Raw genomic sequence first — 24,431 nt, 5'->3', positions numbered from 1 at the left:
AAAGAGCTAAAGAGCTGCAAAATAAGTGAGAGGAAAGGATTTCCTAGGGCAATACCTTTTATTGGTCTAATAAAAGATAACACTCTAAAAAAATCCTTACTGCTCCTCATAACTTCCAGACCATCGCGGCTTCAACATCACTCTTGTATTGCTATGCAACAGAAAGAGACCAGAAGCCCTAGCAGACAGCAAAGCTGCCCTGTGCAAGGTTCGCTTTATTAGCGCAAAGAGCATTAAAAACGGTGAGATAGTTGTTAACAGCTGTGAAGTACATGGGGGGGGTGCAGTCTGTTCACCAGGGCGCCCCAAGGGAAGACAAGGTCTAATGGTCACAAACCGCTGGAAGACCGGTTTAGACTGGACATAAGGAAAAACGTCTTTACCGTCCGAGTCTCTAGAGTCTGGAGCAGACTGCCCCCAGAAGTGGTGCAGGCACCTACTCTGGACACGTTCACGACATGCTTGCATGCTTATCTTGCTGAGATCCACTGACCCCAGCTGACTTCCTGCCCTTTGGGCAGGGGGCTGGACCTGATGATCTTGCAAGGTCCCTTCCAGCCCTAATGTCTATTAAATCTGTGATGAGGTGTAGAACAATGGCCCCTTAATTGCCTATCGACTCCACCAGCTGCCTGAATAGTAATACCAGAGCTGCAGCACTGTGGAGCAGGAATCAAAGCAGAGGGCTTCTGTCACAGTGCCTCTGCTTAATACACAGACCCTGATTTTGGGGGGGAAAGGGGCGTTCTTTACTCGAGGAAATACGGTAAGTTCCACCTGGTGATTAGCATTGTGGGACAGGATCTCCCTCATTTCCCCCAGTCTGAAAGCCACGGGATCGCCTCCACAGCTTTCAACACCTATTGAAAGTTTGGCTAGCATGGGCTTTACTAGCCTTGGAGCTAGCACAGGTCTTACTAGCCCTGGAGATCAGCCAGAATCGGTAGAGCCTGGTCCAGACGTCGGTGCCGGGTGGGAGGAAGTGAATCCATAACCAGGTCGTGATCAGTGGGCTTTGCCGTGGTTTTCGCAAGCTGGTACCACATCAAAAGGTCACTCTCTCAAACTGGCAAGAGCGATGACTGATGCGCAGGGCCACCAAGCCTGCGGCAGGGTCTCACCGAACTCCGGTGTCACCGCTGGGTTTTACACACGCAGGAAGCTGCTTTAGAGGAGGCACGCGGATGTTTCCCTGGAGCATGAGCTCTACGAAGTCTCTTGGTGGGCTCTGAAAAAGCTATTGCCAAAGTTACTTTGAACTCCAGCTTTCTCCCCAAAGGAACAGCCCCCTTGAAAAGACTGCCTCAGTCTTCGACAGCACTGAACGCTGCTGGACGTGTTTTATCAAGGTGTGCAAGCTTGTACCCCCAAAAGAGAGGGGAGAAGCAAACAACAAACCAAAGTCCCAGCTGGGTGGGGTGTTCTTGGGAACAGCCCAGATGGGACACGCCGCCACCCCTGCGTACTTTTTGTAAGCTGGTAATTTCTACAGTCAACTTGGCACACGTCAGCTTGGACGGCCCAAACTCCGTTTGTTGATGTCTGCAAGAAAACTTTTGTGAGCTGCGCATCGATGGCCAATGCTGAGAATCGATTGCTTTGGACCGCTGCAAGTGAAAAGCCGCCATGAAGCAGAGCTTATATCGCTTCGAGATGCAGAGGGTCAATGACGAGCTAGAGAAGAGGCGTCATAGGCAGGCAAGACAAAACGGCACTTGGCATGCCACAGCAAGGCCAACCAAGTTTGTATGTGCAACTTGCCAGAGGGTCTGCATGTCACGCATCAGACTTCATCCACTCGAGAAGCCGTGGTGGTACCCGGTAACCCACCAAAGGTGCAATCCCCGTGGTCTCCCCCGAGACCAATGGCTGCCAATGATGATGAATTTCTACAGTGCTTGTGCAACGGAGCAGAAGGGGGAAAAATACACAGCATGCAAAGAGACAGAGTGGCGATTAAACTGCAAGAAGAAATCGGGACCTTCAGAGAAAATCAAGCAATAAGGCGGATATTCTGCAGGAGGAATCACGGCCAAGGTGCAGACCTTACTTCAGCAACGGAGACATGGGATGCTGCTCAAAAGGCGTGCCTCCAGACTTTGTCCGCCGTATGCGAGGGCTTTTGGGTTCCCGAGAAGGAGCAGCGGTGCCGGTCCATAAAGCACCGTTCTTTTGGACCGCACAGGAAGTACAGAAATAGCAAGGGCACCAGGGAACGAAGGCTCATCTCTCAGAATACCCGAGCCCAGAGACTTTGGGATGGCAGCGGTGCACTGCCGCCGGTAACGCTGCTCGTCTCTCGGTCTCTGTCACCGCACCGGATGACCTGAACACAACTCAGCACCAGCGTCACATGGAAGACGCGCCCGTGAAGATCGACACAAACTCGGATGCCAAAGAACTGCGGACTTCTTCTCCCTCTTTGCTAAGCTGAAAGATTTCTTCGTGCACTCTGGGAATGAAGAACTGATTATTTCTATCCAGTCAGGAGATCAGCACCAAACCCGGGTGCTCTTTCAGAGACTCCCACGTCACAGCCTCTGGATAGTTCATGGTTTCAATGGTTTCGCATCTCATTGTGGAGGGATCCCAGTTCTTCATGGTACATGGATTTAGGATGGTCTAAACCTAAAGATCTTTTCCTCTGCTTCACATCGTCAGATTTTTTCCCTTAGATCTGCTTCTACTAGCAAGCTTTCACTAGCAATGGCAGTGAAACCTCAATTGAACCTCATGGGCTAGCACACTGCCGCCGCACAAAGCTTCGAAGGTTAACCAAAAGCAAATGCATTTGGGTGCGTGCATCTTTAAAAAAAAAAAGCAGCAGTAATTTATTTTTACATTTCTGAGGCAAAACGTACTCCTTTCTGGCAAAAATGGAAAGAGAGCACCTGAAGGACATGCAAGGGGAGCGGGCTGCAGGCAATGTCCGTGTGCAGAAGGCCTCTAGAAGCTGCCGCTTTCAAATAATAGTTGTCTGCGCGTCTTGGCACGACTCCACTCTGTGAATGCAGGGCTAGGCAGACAAGCCTATGGAGAGGTTTTAAAATTCAGGGCAAGACCAGAAAGATTAATGTGGTTGGTATGAGAGTGAGCGAGCGCGCGCGCCCACATGCACAATAGCTTTGAGATCTAAGCCAGATGCCGTCAAAGCTGGAACAGCGCCGCTTCCCTGCGCACAGATCTGCCCGAGTCCTGCAACCCCGTCACGACCCGTGTCCCTGCCGCCCTGCCAAGGCTCGTCTTCATGACCCACATCGCTCTTCTCTTCCGGTCCCCTGCAGCCTGCTCTGCGACTCCAGGCCTCCCCTCCTCAGCGCGCACTTCCACACGCGCACGTGCACGTGCACGAGCCGATGCACTTCACTCCTGTTCCCAGAAGCAGACGAACCAGGAGGCAGGGGGCTTGAGCGAAGTCACTCGCAGGAGACAGGAGACGACCGAAGCTGAGGTTGCTCCTTTGCACCGGATGCCTCTGCACACCATTCGGGAGGGCAGAGGTCTTGGGGAAAGGGGGAGTCCTTCCCCTCCTGCACCAGCCCAGACAGCAGCCCAGGACCGCGGCAGACAGGCCTGCAGCGGGGGGAGCTTGGCCACGGTGCAGCCGGGAACGTTTCCCTCCCGGGCTCCCGCTTGTGCGTGTGATGATCCCTCCGAGGCCACTTGCAGCCCTGCCTTTCCCACCGCCCTGCCCCGTCGCAGCAGTGCCGTTCGCATCGAGGACAGGCATCCTCCACGGGGATTTCTGTCTCTGTCTCGTGGGCGGCTCATCTGTCTGGTGGGTTGCAACTCTCCGCTTTTTAGCCGGCTGGGTGACCGTGGGTAGACTTTGCCTTCGGTGCCCGGTTTCCTCCCATCTGCACAGTGAGAAATAACACCTGGCTCTGCCGAGCAGGGACTACCTCCAATGAGGGCCATTTCCCAGCACATCTGGCTGCCGTGTCAGACTGTACTTGGTCACTAACGGTGTCCGAGCCATGCTCTAGGCTGCAGACAGCAGAAGCAACATGTGTTTTAGCGAGAGCTGAAGAAGCCTGCGAGGACGAAGGGAAAAATCAGGACCGGAGGTGCAGCAGACCAAGGACTCTCGCAGGTGTCCTCGAGACAGCCTGCAAGCTCAGCGGATGGCCCTAAGCAAGCCTGCCACCATCCTGTGGCTTGCTTCGGAAAGACTGCCTTCCCGAGGCTGTGCGAGACGCGCCGAGGGTGCGATTCACTGCGCGTCCCCCAGACTTGGCTTCGAGAACGTCAAAGCGCTTCGATCATTTTTAACACGAGCTACCAGGACATGAATTTCATTTCAGCTCCATTTCAAGGGGGTTCCTTTTGCCTGGGGATGTAATCAGTTTCTGAAGATTATTAAAAACTTGGAGGCATGCACACACTAAAGAAGAAGCGCACAGACAATGTTCCTGTGCAATATACGTCCTGGTTTGAAGTTACATCGTAGTAACCTTAAATCATTTTGAGAAATGAACCCTTACGAAGAGGTCACCATGCACCAGAGCACGGCCGGGCTGGCCAAGCGCAGCTGGGTGCAAAGCGGCTGTACGCTGTCGCAGCAGCCAACGGACCGGTGAACACGGCCCCTGTCTGCAAATGACTTACTGGCCTGGAGCCCTGTAACAGTAGAGCCAGGGCCCCGGGAGGAGCGGACAAGGACAGCCAGTCCCCAAGCCTTGGTTTCCCATGCCCCACCCAGGGGCTTTCAAGCCTACAAAGCGGGGAAGGTCTGGGCATGGTCCCAAACTTCTCTCCAATCTGCCCCTAAAAGTCCTGAATCCCTGACCTGACTCCAAAGAAGTGGGAAGGTGCAGGGACGAGGCACGGGCAGAGCTGGCTGTCCAGAAGCACGGCAGTACTTAGGAATAATTGCTCTCTCTTCGTCGAGTGGCCCCTGCCCGCTCCCACTGTGGGACATGGGGCAGCTCCTTAGGACAGCAAGTTTCATAGATTTCATAGATTTTAGGGTCAGAAGGGACCTATTAGATCATCGAGTCCGACCCCTGCCCCGGGCAGGAAAGGGTGCTGGGGTCGGATGACCCAGCCAGGTGTCGTGCAGTCTCCTCTTAAACACCTCCAAGGAAGGGGACAGCACCACCGCCCTTGCAAGCGTAGTCCACATTTTGGCAACCCTCACTGTAAAGAACTTTTTCCTGATGTCCCGTCTGAATTTGCTCTCCTTCAGTTTGTGGCCATTGTTTCCAATTACCCTGACGGGTGCCCTGGTAAACATTGCACCCCCTACGTCCTGCTGTCCCCCTGATGAGCTTGTAGGCGGCCACGGGATCACCTCTCAGCCTGCTCTTGTGGAGGCTGAAGAGGTTCAGGTCTCCCAATCGGTCCACATAGGCGTTTTTCTGTAGGCCTTTAACCAGATGGGTGGCCCTTGCCCTCCTCTGGACCCTCTCCAGGCTGGCCACATCCCCCCCAAAGCGCGGCGCCCAGAACTGGATGCAGTACTCCTACCGCAGTACTCCTGACCAGTGTCGCGTAGAGGTGGAGGATCACCTCCTTGGACCTGCTCGAGATGCATCTGCTGGCTCCTCATCCCCAGGTGCAGCACCTGGCACTTGTCAGTGTTGAAACCCATCCTGTTCTCATCCGCCCACCCCTGTAACCTGTCCAGGTCTGATTGTAGCCTGTCCCTGTCCTCCAGCGTGCCCGCTTCTCCACACATCTTAGTGTCATCCGTGAATTTGAACAGGGTGCTTTTCACCCCTCGTCCAAGTCGCGGATGAAGATGTTGAACAGTGCGGGCCCAAGGACCGAGCCCTGGGGGACCCCACTGCCCACATCCCTCCAGGTCGAAAATGACCCGTCCACCACCACTCTCTGAGTGCGGCCCTCCAGCCAGTTAGTGACCCATCCGACTGTAGGTGTCGACACCACTGTCCCCTAGCTTTTTAATGAGAATGGGGTGAGAGACAGTGTTGAAGGCCTTCCTGAAGTCCAGAAAGACTACGTCCACCGCGACACCTGTGTCCAAGGATGTTGTGACCTGGGCGTAGAAGGCCCCAGGTTGGTCTGACAGGACCTGCCTCGAATGAACCCGTGTTGGTTGCCCCTGAGCATGATCTCCCCTGCCGGTACCTCGCAGACATGCGCCAGGATAACTCTCTCAAAGAGCTTCCCCAGGACCGAGGTAAGATTGACTGGATCTGTTAAGGAGATTAGCTTTGTCATCTGGTGCAACCACCAGATTTCCAAGCGTGTCCTGCAGAGACCCCACGTTACCCGGTACCTTCTTTTTACCCCTATGTATTTAAAAAAGGACTTCTTGTTGTCCTTGATCCAGGTCACTAGTCCCAGTCCCATCTCCGCCTTGGCCTTCCCGACCGCCCCCCTGCAGCCCCGTGCACCCACGGTGTAGTCCTCCCTGGGGGTGGCCCCTCCCGGCCATCGGGTGTACGCCTCCCTCTTAGCTAGGAGACGTTCCTGGATTCACTTTCCTGCATTTGCTCCCTGCCATCTAGTGTGTTTACTCTCCCCATAGTTTGGCGTCATCAGCAAACTTGGAGGAGGGGGTAGAAAGCCCCCTGTCCAAGTCACGGATGAAGACGTTGAACAGTGCCGGTCCCAACGCAGAGCCTTGGGGGGCTCCGCTGCCCACGTCCCTCCGGGTAGAAACTGACCCGTCCACCACTGCTCTCTGGGGGCGTCCCATAAGCCAATTTTCCACCCCCTGGACTGTGTAATAATCTTCATTGCATCTGTTTAGTCTATTTATAAGAACCAGGTGCAACGCTGCGTCAAAGGCCTTTTTAAAATCTAAGTAAGCAACATCTTCCTCTGTTCCTTCATCCAAGCATTTTGTGACCCGGTTGTAAAATGAAACCAGGCTAGTCAGGCTATGAGCCCATGCTGCTTGCCCCGTAACATTATTTTACCTGCTGGTCCCCCACAAATGTGATGTGTTAACAGTTTTCTCAAAGGTCTTGCCAAGGATAGAGGTGAGGCTAACCGGTCTATAGTTACCCGGTTCCTCCTTCCTCCCCTTCCTGGAAATAGGGACCACAATGGCCCTTTTCCAATCCTCCAGGACCTGTCCTGAGCACCACGAGTGCTCAAACAGTCGTACCAGCGGCTCCGCTATGACTCCAGCTAATTCCCTAAGTACCCTCGGGTGAGGATCATCTGGTCCTGTTGATTTAAATACATCCAACCCCTCCAGGTGCCCCTTTAATAGGTCAGCTCGAACAGTTGGTGGGTTGGCATCTATCTTGCGCTTACCCAATGGGATGCATGCTTGTATTCATGTCCAAGAACACAAATGCAAAGAAATCATTTAGGATCTCCGCTTTGGCCATCCTATCCATTACCGGTTGCCCTAGTCCACCTTGAAGGGGCCAAGTTGAGAGGCTCCGGGTGAATCAACCTGCCCACGTGAGTGTCAGCTCTTGACAGCAGCAAATGCAATTGTGCTCTCTTGGATCCAGTCTCATTGTGAGACCTTTTTGCTTGTGGCACATTCAGACCTTTAGGTAACGTCTGTGCAAATCTGTGAAAAAATATAGAAGAACCAAGGGCAGCTGCCATTGTTGGTTATCTGACTATCATTCGATATATCCAGGTAAATGAACTCGTGTCAAGCCATGGGAAGGGTGTAAAGGAGCTCTGGGAAATACAGAGAGGGAAGTGCAATATAGAAACAACCATCTCCCGAGCAGGGAACTGCGGGGGACAAGCTTATGGACCGTCCCCTCTCCTAAGTGCTTTAGTTCACAAAAGACTGCGCGCTGTACCTGCGCCTAGGAGGACGGCCCTCTTTACAGCAAAGAGGAGGTTGCAGCAGCTTTGAAACACAAGACACGGCCTCACGTGCCCTGGCAAAGTGCTTCAGTGGTAGCTACACAAACACGTCCTCTCTCCGTTACCTGCTGCACATCCATGTGCAAGGCTAAGAAAAAAAAACAGTTTCCTTGGTGCAAGCCTGCAGGAAACCTCATGCAATCCTAACGGTTCACAAAGCAACCCTTTCATAAGTTAGGATATGAAGAGGCAAGCAAAAATCGTAGCCCTGACTAGGTGGGGGCTGAGCTTAGTTCAACTCAGACATGGATCTGAAGGTTTGAAGAGAACTACTGAAAAAGCAAGAGAGGTTCACTTGTTCAAAGGCTCCTTTCTGATGAGGGCCATTCGGTGTGAAACATCCCCATCAAGCACAAGAGCAAACGTTAACATAAGAAGAAAACTTGTTACCGTGGGCGATTTCATCCTCGAGGACATTTGCTGGACTTCTCATTCATGAAAATGTCCCATGAATAAAATGGCATGAATCAATGTCGGTTGTAAATTAGAAGCTTCCTAATGGTCAGAACAGTGAGGTTTGGGAACAGCTTTCCATCGGGAGTAGGGGAGGGAAACAACGATTTTAACCTCATAATTTTATGAAAGGATGATGTGATGTGGTCCCCATGACAGCACAGGACTGGATTCATTGATCTCCTTCCAGTCCTACGTTCCTGTATTTTATAGACAGTATAAAATACTGTCTATTTTATACCCAGCACAGGAGAGCTCCACACTGGACTTCATCCTGACTCTGATGGATGGAAAACAATTAATCACCGACCTAAAAAACTGGCAGTTGTCTAGATACTAAGGCGCTTGATCTGGTCACATCTGTCTTGTGCCAACAGGAGAGGCCAAGCACTAACACGTGCACATGAAGCTTTGAAGAGGGCAGTTTCCCGAAGCTTAAAGAGCAGTTATTGCCCTAAATGACTGGAAATAAAGTGGGAAGTATTAATAAGAACTGGGAATTGTTGAAGGATATCATACCAATGCTCTAAAACAGAGATTTTCAACTGTGGTCTGTAGACTATGTCTAAGGGGTCCACAAAAGATGACCGTGATCACTCAAAAGTACATGAATACCCGCACTTACAATTCAGAGGGGTCTGCACCTCCATTCAAAATTGTTTAGGGGTCCGCAAATGAAAAAAAAAGGTTGAAAACCACAATTTCACAGACAAAATTGGCAAAGGATCCTGGGTAAAGAGGACTGTGAAAGCAACAAAAACATTACTAAATAAAGTTGAAAAAGAAAGATAATTGGTAAAGAAGCCAAACGAACTAGTGGAGTGTCAGTGGCCAGGAGAGCTAAAAAAAGGTATTCTTAAAATGTATTATTAAGAAGAAAAAAAGCCTAATTCAGGTCTGGAGTCTGGCATTAAGTACAGGTGCTAAAACAGTGACGTGTGATGCAGAGAAGGCAGAAGTGTTCAGCTGATATTTCGAATCTGTATTCGGGACAGATCTGGAAGATGCATCCATCTCATCACGCGGATGGAAAGGAAAGCTCACCAGCTGCAACCAAGGAGGATGTGAGGCAGCATCTACTAAAATTAAACATTTTCAAATCAACAGGCCCAGAAAAAGACTTACATCAAAGAGCATTTTAAAAAGAACTAGCTAAGAAGGTCTCCGAGCCACTCGCGGGCCTTTTTAACAGACCTTGGAGAACTGGGGAAATGCCCAAGGATCAAAGTGCCAATGTAGTTTCAGTATTTTAAGAGGATGAGAAGGATGACCCAGAGTTACAGACAGGTGAACCAAATGCCAATTCCAGGATGGTGAGTTTGGGGCTCTATCCATGAAGACGAGCCAAAAACATAATTCGTTTCCCAGGTTTCCTGGAAAACAGGTTGTGTCCAAAACAACACCAAGCTGGACTGACAAGATTAAAGGCCTGTTGGATACAGACAACTGTACTTCAAATTAACAAAAATAAATTCAATAAAGACAAGTGCAAAGTACAAACACTTGGGATGGAGAAATCGAATGAGTTCACACAAAATATGGAATAAGGAGGTAGGCAGCAAAACAGCAGTGAACGATCTGGGGGTTACAGTGGATCACAAACAAGACATGAGTTAACGATGTTAGTGTTGCTGGGGGAAAAAAAAAAGGCAAATCTCAGCCTGCCACGTATTTTATCAGACGTGCCATACACAAGACACTAGAGTTAATTATTCCACTCTGCTCAGTGCTTGTGAGGTCCCATTTTTGGCACCGCACTTTCAGGAGGCCGTAAAAAAAAACTGGGTATATTCCAGAACCAATCAACAGAATGATAAGAGGTTTAGCAAATACAACCTAGGAGGACCGACTGGAGGAAATGGGTTGATTTAGCTGAGAAAAAAGAAAAGTAATGGGAGACACGACAGCTGTTTTCCAAAATCCAATCGGTTGTTCAACCATTCTCTGCTAGTTGCATTTTTTCCCATCGAGGACCTGGACGATGGGACGCGGTGCACCCTCAGCAAGTTTGCAGATGACACCAAGCTGGGGGGTGTAGTTGATAAACTGGAGGGTAGGGCTAGGATTCAGAGGGACCTCAACAAATTGGAGGATTGAGCCAAAATGAATCCCATGAGGTTCAACAAGGACAAGTGCAAAGTCCTGCACGTAGGACGGGACAATCCCATGCACCGGGGCAGGCTGGGGGCGACGGGCTGGGCAGCAGCTCTGCAGAAAAGGACCTGGGGGGACAAGGGACAAGGAGCTGAACAGGAGCCAGCAGTGCGCCCTTGTGCCAAGAAGGCGACCGGCATCCTGGGTGCATCGGTAGGAGCATTGCCGGCAGATCGAGGGCAGTGATTCTTCCCTCTATTCGGCATTGCTAGCAAGTCTCCAAATTTCGTGCTGGCGCTCCACGTTAATAGAATTGCATGATGGGCCCGAAGGAGTCTCCTCACCCGCAGGGCGTGGAGGTCCACCCAGGCCCAGATGACACCATTTCTTTTTGGACTTTAAAAAAAGTACTAATTCACAGTCTACCTGACAAAACAATAGCCCCACAAACAGAAGGGAAAAGAAGTGGGGGAAACAGTAAGGAAGAGTCGAGGATTTCTTAGGGTGATCTCTTTTATTGGATCAACTGTAGAGTTGGGATAGGGTTAGAGAAGATTTTGAATGAATGCAAGACATTCATTACCAGGGTTGATCAGTGCAAGCCAAGCACAGCATAGCCGAAAACAGTTGTAGGAGAAGGGGAAGAGAGGAATTGCCGGGGGTTGCAGGCAGGCAATTAGCAGAAGAGAAGCTGATTACTGGAAGACCAAGGCCTATCAAAAAGGAGGAGGGGGTCTTCTCACCTTTCACATGTGGAAAAAATTCAAGAGTCAGGTAGGTTATAGTGTTTCATGAAACCATTATCAGGGCTAAGTCCTTGGCTCCTCGTGTCCAGCCTGTTTATGGACATGAAAACTGTAAGGACATCGTGCATGAGCTCCAGTGCAGGAGGCACCGAGGAGAGCGGGGGGAATCCCCCTTTCACGGCTCCGTGGAGGCGGTGGCAAGACAGCAGACGCTGCGCTTGCAACGATGCCACGGATGAAAGCCCAGAGATGCCCGGCCTGCAAGTGGGGAAATGCCAAGGGCACCAAAGGACAATCAGAGACAAGCACTAATAAGTCAGTGTAATCACAAACTGCTTTCTCCTACATGGCCTATGCACAAGGTTTCAATTAATTGGACTACAAGGGAAGTGAGACGAGCCTGTGCTGCTAGATGGTAAGGTCATTCACAACAATGAAAAGACTCGATTTTTAAAGGACCCGGTTTTTAGTTAAACTTGATGAACAAATACAATACATTTAGGTTTGCAAGAAATCTCATTCTGTCCTCGAAAGGTCAGCGCTAAGTTCGTAGCGGATTTACTGTATTGTTAATACCGAACAAAAGCGGTTGAATCCCTGCTGTGAGTATCAAACCGGCACCCCCATAATTCCTCCTTTGATTGTAGTAAAGCAGAGCTTTGGACCACCATGGGTAGCACTACACATACTATTAAAAACCCACAAAGCTACAATCCAAGTATGTGACAAGAGACAACAGATGGAGGAGTACAAGGCTACAGTTGTAGTGACGACAAGGAAAATATGGAGCTTATTAATCACAATAATGGTATAGACATCCACACATGGGCCAGGATTCTTGGTGCAAGTTAGGAAAAAGCCTTTAAAACATGTCAAACAGCAGATGCTGTTCCTGTGTTTCACAAAGGTTGAACAGCAGCAGCTAACTAGCAAGAGCTTGTGATTCAGCCTCAAGTTGTGAAGTCCCTTTATACGTTACCCTTTCCATTGGTATGTTTGATGATTATAAGTTTGCATAAGAGACAGGGAAGTAGATCAGGTGATGTTATACAGTACACGATCACAAGATAAATTTGTATTAAAGTTCTGAAAAATGACACTTGGTATTTAAGGAACTGCATCAGAAAAACCGAAGAGTGTGTACAGACCCCTTCCAGTTGAGCAAGTGTCATTGCCCAGCCACCTGACCAAAAATGACAAACAGTTCAGAATCACCGCATTGCCTTCAAGTAGAAATATGATTGACGTGAAATAGTTCATCTGTAATGACAGTACACCCACGAGGTATTTGTGTTGCATCGAAGGAGCTGGTACAGTTAAACAGCGTGCCAAGAAACCAATGTGACATAAACATCTCTTAAGGTACACCAACAAAAAAAAGTGTTATCAGGTCACAAGACCTGATTACTTTTACAGCTGGTAGTTGCACAGAAAGAACTGGACATCTGAAGCAACCCCATAACCTCACTGCGGAGGCACAGGGAACAATCAAACACCAGTAAAGGGTGTATATCACTGGTTTGTATGACTTCAGGAACTGTTATAAGCCTTTTGAAAAGAGGCCAAGCAAATAAGTCTCATGACTTTATACTACTGCGTGATGAACTACGGAGCAAGGTCAGAATTATCCAGGAGTGCATAGGGATTTTACATAAAGACCGTCGTAACTACAAAACTGTAAATTCTGCAGTCGTTTAAAAGCAATTTGGGGAAGTAAATTGTCAACCACAGCTGAGCCAGTAAGTGTTCAAATTATAGTTCAACAAATCTTATATAAACTGGAACGGCACAACATATTCTGTGTAAAGTTGACACGAGCCATGAATGAGGCACCTCATTTTCTCATTGGACGATGAGAAGGGACAACTCCTGATCTGATTGGACAATTCTGATCTTTGCTAGGAGCCTTGGTCACTTTCTAATTGACCCACCTCAGCTTTGCCAAGGAGATGCCTGCGCTGCCCGACACACAACGTGCAAGATGCCTCGTGCTGTTCACTACGGTGCTCCCACAACCCAAAGCACGTGGATGGGAGAGCGGAGCGGGACAGCCGCCGCCGGCTCAGCAACCAAATCTTGCTACAGACGAGCGCCCTGTGGGTGCGTCTACACGAGATGCTAAGTGCACACTAGTGTAATAACACTGTGCAGTAGTGTGCCGGGCAAAACCCGTGCTAATACATTACTGCGCAGTTAGCGTCTGCAAAACCCCGCGTGCTCACTCCGTGGCTACTGCGCAGTAGTGCCAGTTACTGCGCACTGATGTAGCACTTGGTTGTCCAAGCACTCAGCTTAATGCACAGTAATGATGGCACGTTAATGAACGTGTACCCGCACCCTGTAACTCTATTCTCTCCTCCTCCTCCTCCTCCCAAGTCCCTCCTAGGGAGAGCGCTGTGAAATTCGCAGAGGATACGAATACTGCTGTCAGCTCGACTGAACCCCCACGATGAACTCTTCATCTATCCACAAAACACGGTATTGCTGCTACGGAGCTCAGCTAAAAACCTCACATATGTGCCCGTTCCACTGGAGAAGCAGAAAGAGACTTTTATGCAGCTATTGTTTACGTAAGAGATGACTTCTTTATGCCAGGCTACTTATTTTAAGAAACTAAATTAAAACCCTCTGACTAAAATCTCTCACATGTACTTGTGTAGCTGTCGAAAAGTGGCTGATTTTCAGGTAAGTAATTGGGAGCACTCACACCAGACAAACGTGTTACACCAACTGTGCCTAGTACCATTGTGATGGGAAACTGCTTCTCTACAGCCTGAGAAACCCTGTCTATTCAACAGGAACATAGGACCATGGCATTGGGTTTGGTCCCCTGCAAAATGAGTTTGGAGATGCTTTGGTCAAAAACAACTGATACCTTCCAGGACAAAAAACAACCCATAAAACAATAGCTTAGAAATGCTAAACTGGCTACTATCAAGAGGGCTGGTTAAGGTGACACAGCCTTGGCAAAATTATGGGAGAGAAGAGAAGACCTTTAAAATAATTACCTGCATATAATATTTTGCTTTAGCAGGTGGTAATTGCGTGTAGAAGTAAGTGGTAAAGACTGACACTGCATTTTACCTGGACACTGTAATTGTGAACTGAACTGGGATCCTGCGATAATTAAGAAACATATCTGCATTTCTGAGCCCCACTTTGACATTATTTTGGCTGCACGGATGCAAGCAGTCATATAATTTCACTGGCAATGACCTTAGAGCTATATTTAACAATCCGTAGCTGCAAGTTGATATCAAAATCAACAGCTCAGATTAGGATGAAACAAAAAAAATCTCCCTGTGTAAGAAGCTTATGATTAGTGTCTGAATTAGCTCAACTGAATGATCATTACCTCCTAACTGTAACATCTCGTGCTGAGTTCAGGTTTTTATAGGTGTTCACAATGTCATCCAGCCCCCTTTATTTTGGTTTCTGCAATGCATTATTTACTGAAAAAGCTTTTTTGGCTAATTAGGAATTATTATAAATGTATGAGCCTGTCTGTACTTTAGTTAAGGAACACAGATCCAAAACCAATGAGAAACCCAGCAGTGATAACTGGTCCATTGGGTTATTTAAATCAAGGTGGGTTTCCTCACCCATCTCCTCCTGCAATGGGGCTGTGATGAGAGGTATAAACTGCTCTCACAGCACCAAAGGCCATGTGTCCCCAAGGGCTGCATCTTGGACCGCAAGACCTTTTCCACGGGGCAGGTGTGCGAGAAGCACCCAGTCCAAATCTCAGAGCACAGGCTAAGTTTGCTAGGCTAGCAAATTGGAGGTTTGCATTTGCAAGTAGTAAGCACGAGAGACAGAGCCCCTGAGACACAGTAAGGCAGGCACGGCACCCTGCGATGCATCTCCAGGGAGCTACTGCCACCCTACAAGGAGGGATGGTTTATTTATCACTAGCAGCTGTTTCTGGAGTGCATTCACACTTCTGGGATTCAGCACCTTGGGCACGTCTACACATGCATTAACGCACTTTAAATCTAGTGCCTCCATTGTGAGGTACCAGGAAAATGCACATTGGCCTGTCTGAACGTGCATTAACTAAACAACACTTTTTTCAGTGGTGCTTTAATGCACATTAAAATAGACTAATGCACATTAAAGGGCACATGCAGACGTGCCGCTTGGGTGTTAAGTGCAAAACCGCTCACTCCAATGGAGCGAGGATGTCGTCACTGGCACTCTCTGTACCACAGGGTGCACCCCCTCACCTCCAAACCTTCACTCAAGCTCCCAGAGCCTCGACACAGGAGAGGCCAGTGCCGGGGAGGACAGGCACAAAGCACAAATACAAGAGCTACCGTTACCGTCTTATTTCAAGGGCCTCTGTGCTCCCCCTCTACAAGCAGTGCCCCCAGGGAGGGCAGCGGGCAAGGTGCTCCAGGCAGAGACAGACTTCAATGCTCCTGCACCGTATCGTGCAGCAAAACACCATGTCAACTCCAGTGAATAATGTTTAGCAAAAGCACGAGCCAAGCTCCACACAGCTGCTTTGCGAATCACTACCAGGGGAACTTTTTGGATAAGCTATGGAGCTGCGACCCTACTGAAGTGTGTCTTTAAGCCCATGGGTATTGGCTTCCTGGCTAAGGAGAGCAACGTTCAATACATCTTTTAGACTCTGCTTAAGGGCTGGCTTCTCCCCCCCGTAAACCAGCATCTGCTTGATCTCTTCTCCAATCAGTAAGATGGAGACCCTTAACCTCCGGGGAGGTATCAGTGAGACTCCCCACAGTCACCGCGGGACCTGGGGAAGTAAGCAAGGAAGACGTGACGCGGAGTCTGTTTTGCTCTGCAGCACTTCAGGGCAGAGATCAATACAGGATGCAACAACAGCTTGGGCTCCTGGTTCACAGAAGTGGCCCAGGCAGGTCAGCCAGATGAAGCACCTCAGAGGTGAGATGAGAGATTCACCTGTGTATAAAGGAAGGAAGGTCTGGAAGCAGCAAAGGGGAGCAGCGATGCCCCAGGCAGCTGCAAGAGACCCGGGTTCCTGCACCATCTGATGTCTTTATGCTCTGGGGATCAGGTCAAGGGGATCTGACAGAAAGCACAGAGAGGAGAGGACTCCTCTATACAGCAGGAAACCCTGGCACGGTACTGCTGGGGCTCTGTCTGACCTCACCTAGGTTGATTAGTGGTTGTCCTCACCCGAGGAAGAGAGAAGATATCCACAGCTGGCTCACGGGCCATTCTTGTCGACTGCCTGACTTCCCACATAGTGGAGAAAAGTCTACCAGCAGATGCACTGACAGCCATACGCCTATCAGGAAAATATGATGTTGGCTACAGCAAAACAACTGTTCCCTCGGCTTCACAGGCAGGGCTTCAGCGTCGTCCTCCTTGCCTGTGATGCAAAGCTGTGGTAGTGGATGTGAGGCTCAATGTTGTACGGAGAGGCCAAAGGCACTGAAGGTCCCTTAAGATACATTTTCAAGATCTCCATCTTCCAAAAGAACAGGATAGGATAGAGTCCATAAAATCATGAATGGTGCAGAGAAAGAAAATAGGGATTTACTATTTGCTCTCACAATCCTAGAACTAGAGGACATGCAATTGAATTAAGTAGCAGGTTTAAAGCACGTCGTTCTCCCCAGTGCATAATTAAGGTGTGGAACTCGTTGAGATGCCACTAGAAAGGCAATTCAAGAGGATTCAACAAAAATGTCAGGAGTCAGGGGAAGACAAAAGGAAAAAGTGCAAGTCTCTTACTGAATGCAGAAGGCAATTTGGTAATGGTTGATAGAGAGAAGGCCGAATTACTTCATAACTTTTTACTTCAGTCTTCCCAAAAAAGGTCACCTATCAGATGACAAGTGCAGTAGCAAGGACAGGGGACAAGATATGCGGCCTAGAGAAGTGGAAGAACAGGTTAGGGATTACTTGGAGGAACTGGGTGACAGAAGGGGTAAATGGGAAGCACCCTACAGAGCTGAAGGAACCCTGAAATTACCTCAGCTACTGTCATCTTTGAGACTCATGGAAGTCGGGTGAAGTCCTGGATGACTGGAAAATGGCAAATAAAAGTGCCCATCTTTAAAAAAAAGGGAAGAAAGAGGATTCAGGGAATTGCAGATGGATAAATCTGACCTCATTACCAGGAAAGATCATAGAGCAGGTCATCGAGGAGTCTATTTCTAAGCTCCTGGAGGAGAACAAAGTGATCAGAAATAACCAATATGAAGTCATCAAGAGCAAGCTGATTTCCTAACCAACTCGATTTCCTTCTATGGCAAGGTGACAGGCTGCCGGCATGGTGTGATATACCCTGACTTTGTCAAGGCTTTTGAGAAATCTCCCACAAGATTCTCATTGACAACCTACGGAAATACTAGATGGGAGTACTGCACGGTGGATACACAACTGGCTGGAGCATCACGTGCAATGATCAGTCAGTCGCCACCGGGAGACGGTATTAAGTGTGGTGCCCCAGGGGACAGTCCTGGGTCTGGTGTTGTCTAATGCAATCATGCATTCATGCATGATTTGCAAGATGTGATTAAGTGCACACTTAGCAAATTTTCAAAAGACAGTCTGTCAACTCCCCCCCGCCCCTAAGTCTTCTGACTAAATAATCCCAGTTCTTCCAGCCTCTCCTCATAGATCATATTGCTGAGGCCTCTTACCATTTTTTCTGCTCTCTGCGTCTAAGTTGTCCGCCTCTTTCCTGAAGTGAGGGGTCCCAAACTGGACCCGTGCCGAACAGAGTGGGAGAATCACTTCCCTTATTTGCAGGTGATGCTCTGATTAATACCATGCAGGATGCTACTGCCCTGTTTTACAGCAAGAACTCGTGGTTGCCTCATATTCAGCATATGGTCCACTGTGACCTTTTCTAGGTCCTTTTTTGTAATAATACAACCTAGCCTGTCATGCCTCGGTCTCTATTTGTGCACGGTATTGTTTTGTCTTATGTGCAGGACTTTGCACTTGTCCTTTTTTGCATTCATAGACTCATAGAAAATGAGGGCTGGAAGGGAGCTCAGGAGGGCACATCTAGTCCAACCCCTGCTCCAAGCAGGACCAGCCCCAACTGCATCATCCCAGCCAAGGCTTGCTCCATCTCTGCTTCATCCTCTCCTGCCCTCAAAACACCAGCAAGGGAACGGCTTCCCTTTTCCATCCCTCCAGCCTGGACAGTGCTCCGTTCTTTGGCAGAAGAAAAAGCCCCCACAAGTGCTACAGCCCTCATCATCTCTGTCCTCTAAACTTCTTGTCGGTGTTTGGCACGGCCTTCCTTCCAACCGTATCCAACCCCACACAAACACCCAACCCTGAGCCAAGGCCAGACACAGGCATGGGCGAACTGGGCAGCCCCCAAATGGTAATTATTATTTTTATCTTTATCTCTGGCAAAAGGGGGCCTGGCACTAAAAGTTTGCCCAGGGCCACCAGAAATCTAGATACGGTGCTGCCCTGGGCAGAGCTTGTTCGACTTGAACAGGTGGGCATCCCCATACAGGACGGCACGGTCCTCGTCCGGCGCTGGACCTAGGCTGATGGTTTCATCGTTGGGCATAGCTCAGTTATGAATATTTAGCTGGTCTTTGATGTGCCAGATCATAGTACCCAACCCTGAACTGCACGTGACAAACCCCTGGGCTGCACAAGAGAAACCATCAAGAATCTGGCTTTTCCAAGGCCATTTTTCTCAAGATCATAATTTTAGCAACATGGAGATAAAATGACCTGGCGTTCAGACGAGCACATCGCACCACGGCCTCTCAAAGTTTTCCTAAGCCCTATATATAGGGTCTGGATACTAAACCAGTCCAGAATACAAGATGCATATTCAGTTAGGGCACTGTGTAAGCAAATCAGGAAAGTGTATGCACAAGTGACTAATTATCTCTAGGCTACACACAATAACCTAATTTGCATATGCAATCACAGTAATTATGGGTGCATATGCAAATTACATGCAAAACATTTTGTTCATGAAACTGTCTAAATTATTTTAGAGTATTTTAGAGCCTAGCATCTGTACAATGCACTTTAGGGAAATAAAGTGAGGAAGTCGGTAACTAAAGGGCAATTGCAGCTGGGAATTCAGGGAGTTGGATTATATCGACCTAAGCTGGCATTGAGCAGGATGGCAGAGTTGCACCCCTCATCGCAAGGGGGGATGCTTACACACCTTGAATGACCAGGACCTTGAAAGCGTCACGGGACTGAGTCTCCACAAGCAGGAGACTGAATGGGGCTGCGAGGGGCGTTCAGCGACAAGAGGAGGGCAGCAGACACGAGAGGAGAAGGAGGCTCGTGGTCAGTGAATTCAGGTTCCCGCTGTGGCAGGCGCCACCTCGGAGACTCCCTTTCAGAAAGCGAACAGGATCCATCGTTAGACTAGCCAGGCTCTTTGTCCCGCCCGCCCATGCCTACTGAAAAGCTGGACCAGACCTGGGATGCTTAGGAACCTTCTTCAATTTTCCAACCTAAATTTATCTAAATTTGAAAACCACGAGTTCCTAGGCCAACATACTCCATTGGCATCAGCAGCGCTTTTCCCCTCCTGGTGTTTATTCCTGGATCCACTTATGAAGAGCAATCAGATCCCCTCTCAGCCTTCATTTTCCTAGGCTAGACAAGCCAAGCTGTTGTCTTCTCTCACAGGACCCTGCAGCCATCTCCATATGTTCGCATGCACTGCGTCACCCCAGACTAAAACAGCTCCAGCATAAGGAATTTGGAGTTACATTTTGTTCTGCTAAGCTTCATCCTTGTACGGGACTAGGAAATGCCCTCTGTTTACCAAGCACATAGCTCGGCATTTATCGACAAGCCCTTTCCCAGCACTCTGAGACAGGACTGCACCCACGCGTGTCCCCATTGACAGTGTAAAGAGCAAAGCGGCCCCACGCCTTCCTACCTGGAACGCGGTCTGGCTGTTGTAGTTGCGAATCTCTTTGCTCGCCCCGCGGAACAGGAGAACCCGGGCACAACTCTCCTAGGAAAGAAAATCAGAGACGAAAGAAGGACAGCGATTAGTGACGTCGACAGCCGAGAGGGAAGAGCGCAGAGGGCTCCCTAACTCTTTTAAGACACAACTCAAGTTGTGTCCAACGGTACTTCAACGTGTGTAGTATGCTGCCAGGTGAGGGGTGATCACGCACCAGGTTTATAGGGTCTGGTGTTGAAGACCACCCTCTGCCCCGCACAGAGCAGACTCGAAGGCACCTGCCTCTCACCAAGCTGTGAATCACCCTTCATGTACCACAATGATAATAATATATAACAGCAATTCACTTCGAGCCTTGATTTTGCAGGCATGGCCAAAGACAGCAGAAACCCTGTTACAGAATAGCTGGCACGCCTGAGCACGTATCCGAGAAGGAACACAATCCCGAGGAGAAAATCCTTAGGAGCCCAGAAAGGAACAGGTGGCAAGGCTGGGCTTGAAGGAAGAGCCCCCCAAGCTCCTTCTGGGTCCAAAACACACACATGGTCTCCTCATGCCCCAGATCCCCGCAGAGCCGAGCACAGCTCAGACTTCTGGTACCCGACAGGTGCAGCCCCCCCGCCGGCTGCCTGATCTCGTTATATTCAAAACCTCAGACACCAGTAGAAAGATGTTAGCAGTGCAGCCTGCCCAGGTCTCTTTCCTTGTCTAGGGTCTTGCAGCACTCTAGGCACAGCCAGCAAGTTGGAGGCAGGCAGGAGGTGGAGGGGATGGCTTACCTGCCCCAGCTGCCCCCGCACTCGGCTGCCACAGCTGAGGACTCACAGTTGCAGCAGGGGCACCGGAGTGATCCCCCCACCCACCCCAGGACCTTTTGCTGTGGGAGATGGTGTGCAGTGTTCAGCTAGCGCAACCCCATGGTGTGTGGGATTCCCAGCCTGCCCCGGTGTGGTTGCTTCACACATGTGCGCTGTTGGGCAAGGCCTAATCCTTGCAGGGGGAGGGCGGTACTGCTCTGCTCAACCCCTCCGCCCATGCACGACTGGGCACAGGGCTGCACTGGTCTCTATGTCTGGGTCGTGCCGACCACAGCAAAGACTCCAGGGGGGCATTCAGATGCCCGCTCATTACACTATTGATGCCCGCCACGGAGCTGAAGCAGCTGGATTTACCAGGTTACTGACTGCCCAAAACAAAACTGCTGCACTTGATCAGCCTCAGCACAAGAGTTCTACGCTGGCTTGTTCAGGTTGCTTCGTCTCATTATTGTTAAAACCTCAAACATAAGAAGCAAGACCTTAACAGCGCAGCCTGCCCAGGCCCGTTTCCCAGATTAAAGGCATCTTTCCCCTGAAGCCCTTACAGAACTAGCCAAAGTAATCTCTGAGTTACTAGCAATTATCTGAGAGAAATCACGGAGGAGAGGGGAGTTCCAAGAGAGCTAGGGAAGAGCCAGCAAACACAGGACTTATCTGTTGAAACAGGGGGAGGAGGACATCCAAGGAACGATAAAAACAGCAAACCCGAATTCAATCCTACAAAGATTCTGGAGACAATCCTTAAACAATACATTTATGTGTACCTTGAGGATAATAAGGTAATACCAACAGCCATGTGTCAATAATAAATTGTGTTAAAGCCACCCGGTTTCCTTTTCGGATAGGATAACTGGCCTAGCGGGTAAAGGGGGACAGATCAATGCTATATCAGACTTCAGCGAAGCTCTGAATGCTGCCCCACAGAGCATTCATATGTGGATAAATCAGGAAAATGATCTAGATGAAACTGTCACCTGGTCAATTCACAGCTGTTTGGAAAACGGAGAGCGTTCAACCAGCATCCCTACGGGTCTGGGGTGGGCCTGGGTCTGTTAGATTCCTTCATTAAGTGGATGAAGAAACAGAGACAGCAACACTATGGGAAAGACTCTGGGAGTTACAGTGAATCTTAGTTCACACTGGGCACATTTACATGTGCGCTTTAATGCGCATTAGCTTATTTTCATGTGCATTAAAGCATCTCTAAAAAAACCCAACCGTACTCTTTAGTTAATGTGTACTAAGACAAGCTAATGCACATTCTTCTAGCACCTCATAATGGAGGTACTAGATTTAATGTGCATTAATTAAAGCACGTGAATGAACATGTAGATGTGCCCAATGTGATGCTCCAGCAAAGCAGGCAGATGTAATTCTGGGATACAGTCACAGGGGGGCCACACGCTGGGCACAAGACACCACTCTGCTCTGTGCTGGCGAGACCTCAGCTGACTCATTTTGTGCACCTGAATTTAAGAACGATAGAGGCTAATTGGAGAGCCTTGCAAGAACAACAAGGCTACGAAGTGGTTCAGTAAACATGACCTATGATGAAAGGTTGAAAGAAAATTGTGTTTCATTAATTTGTCTGATTTCTATTAAGAGAAAACAGTGGGCAGATACAATCCCAGTTGCCATGCATAAAAGGTCGTTATAACAAGTGGACAGTGACCCATTGTTCTCCAGGTCCAGTGGGGAAAGAAGAGAAGAAATCAGCTTAATTTGCAGCAAGGAAGTGTTAGGTTAGATATTAGGAAAATCTATTCAGGTAGCACAGCACTGAAACAGACTACCTAGAAGGGTTGCAAATCCCCTGTACCTTTTCTGAACAGATAAGCCGGCTATCTGTCAGAGAAGGCCTAGACAGGTAGATCTGAACGTGCCTCATCACAGGTCGGACACTGAGGTCCCTTCCAGCCCTACACTTGTAAGACTTTCTTTGCCAGAGATCATCCGCAAACCAGGAGACCCCCCGAGAAAGAAGATGACAACAAGGACACCTAAGGGCACCTCAACAGTGGCAGAGGACAAAAGAGTATTGGGGTGTCCCACCAAGCCAGAAGGGGATGTTGTCCATCACCAAAACTTGATGTCCTACAAAACTCACCGGAAGCCTTTGGTTCCATTAAACTTTGAGGGCAAATGATCACAGCAGGTCCCTTGCTTGACAAGAGAGATGAGCCCAACCTCATACCCAGAACGCAATTATCAGCCTGTGATGAAGGGTTAAAATCCAAGACACCTACACCTAACCTCTGTATTTCAGGACCATCAGAGGGAGGATTAGGCCAACTCCTGAATTAACTGGAAGAGCAGTGCACCATCCCAGCCCAGAAAACACATACCGAAAGCACACACCATGTCAAATTTTGAACGAGGAAACCTCTGACACTTTTGGCTGGATGCTTAAATTAAGACCACTGCACTGCCCTTATCCATGAAGGGAGTTTTCCTCTCATAAAAGGATACGAATTTAGACCAATGTGGTATCCTTAGATGGACCCATGTTGGGTTTTGTCCTGTTTTCTATTATTTTATCCCATAACCTACGATTGTTGCTGGTTAAGAAACAAAACAGCATGCACACAGGGAAGATCTGAGTGTGTGGGCCAAGCTGATTGCTGAAACCCCGCTGGCAAGATCTCTCATAGCCTCTTCTGCTGGTAGCGAAGGCAGGCTGACAACATTTAGGCAGACACTTCCTCCCGCTGGGACAGGGGCTTGTGGGTCATTTGCTCATGACCTGCCATGAGCAGTGCCTGATGCCAGGGATGGGCTTTTTCTATATCTGCTCTCACAAGAACATGGGGCTGGGAAGCATGACAGGGTGCACTTCCAGGGGTGGTTGCGGTGCCACGGTGGCTGTGCGGCACCAACCTGCCTACCCCAGCTCTCCTGCCTGCCTTGCCTTGATGTTATAATTAACATGTTCGTTTGGAGGCTGCCTCTCGGTGCCCAAAGTCTACTCATGGGTGTCTTGCTCCCCTCCTCCTTCCCCAGCTATCCATCCAGCTGGGCACCTTTCTCTCCCTCTGTCCTTGGCTGGGGCCTCAGCACAACCTGCCTTACTTAGTCAGGGTCCCCAGCCCGTCTGGGCTTTGACCCCCTCCCAGGCCTCTGCCTGGTGAAGGCTGCTGTCTGCCTCCCCCTCCAAACCCAACAAGAAACAGAAAAGAGTAAACAAGAAAAAGAAAGACAGGAAGATTTGCTGGGTCCTGGGCCTCTGCTCTGCCACCTCTGTGCCTCCCCTCACAGCCACCCCAGCCCACAGATGAGCAGAGATGAAAAGAACAGGAAAAGCAGACCTGTAGCGGGTTCACGTACACAGTCCTTGGGCCACATCTACTCTCCCAGCACCCCTTGGGCCACAGTCCTCAGACTTCTGGGGGCACTGACTCCCCCAAGATCCCTCCTGGGATGGCATAAACAGGTTCATAGATTCATAGGTTGTAAGGTGGAAAGGGACCTTGGAAGATCGGGTCCAGCCCCCCCACACCAAGCAGGTCACAGTGATTCATAGATTCATAGATGTTAGGGTCGGAAGGGACCTCAATAGATCATCGAGTCCGACCCCCTGCATAGGCAGGAAAGAGT

At 49.4% G+C, this 24,431-nt stretch overlaps 1 protein-coding gene across 1 annotated transcript in view; it reads right to left on the bottom strand.

Annotated features, from left to right (window-relative positions):
• The window catches only part of SHANK3 (SH3 and multiple ankyrin repeat domains 3), a 513,573-nt gene that overhangs the window by 387,396 nt on the left and 101,746 nt on the right, over positions 1-24,431 (bottom strand). Inside the window, exon 8 of the mRNA XM_025216389.1 lies at positions 19,990-20,067. Within this exon, the coding sequence (XP_025072174.1) occupies positions 19,990-20,067 (78 nt within the window). The remainder of the gene's footprint in view (positions 1-19,989; positions 20,068-24,431) is intronic.

Source organism: Alligator sinensis, unplaced genomic scaffold (assembly GCF_000455745.1).
Source record: "Alligator sinensis unplaced genomic scaffold, ASM45574v1 scaffold961_1, whole genome shotgun sequence".
Classification (NCBI taxonomy): Eukaryota; Metazoa; Chordata; order Crocodylia; family Alligatoridae; genus Alligator; species Alligator sinensis.
The sequence above is the reverse complement of the archived record's forward strand: the minus strand, read 5'-3'. Positions and strand labels throughout refer to the sequence as shown.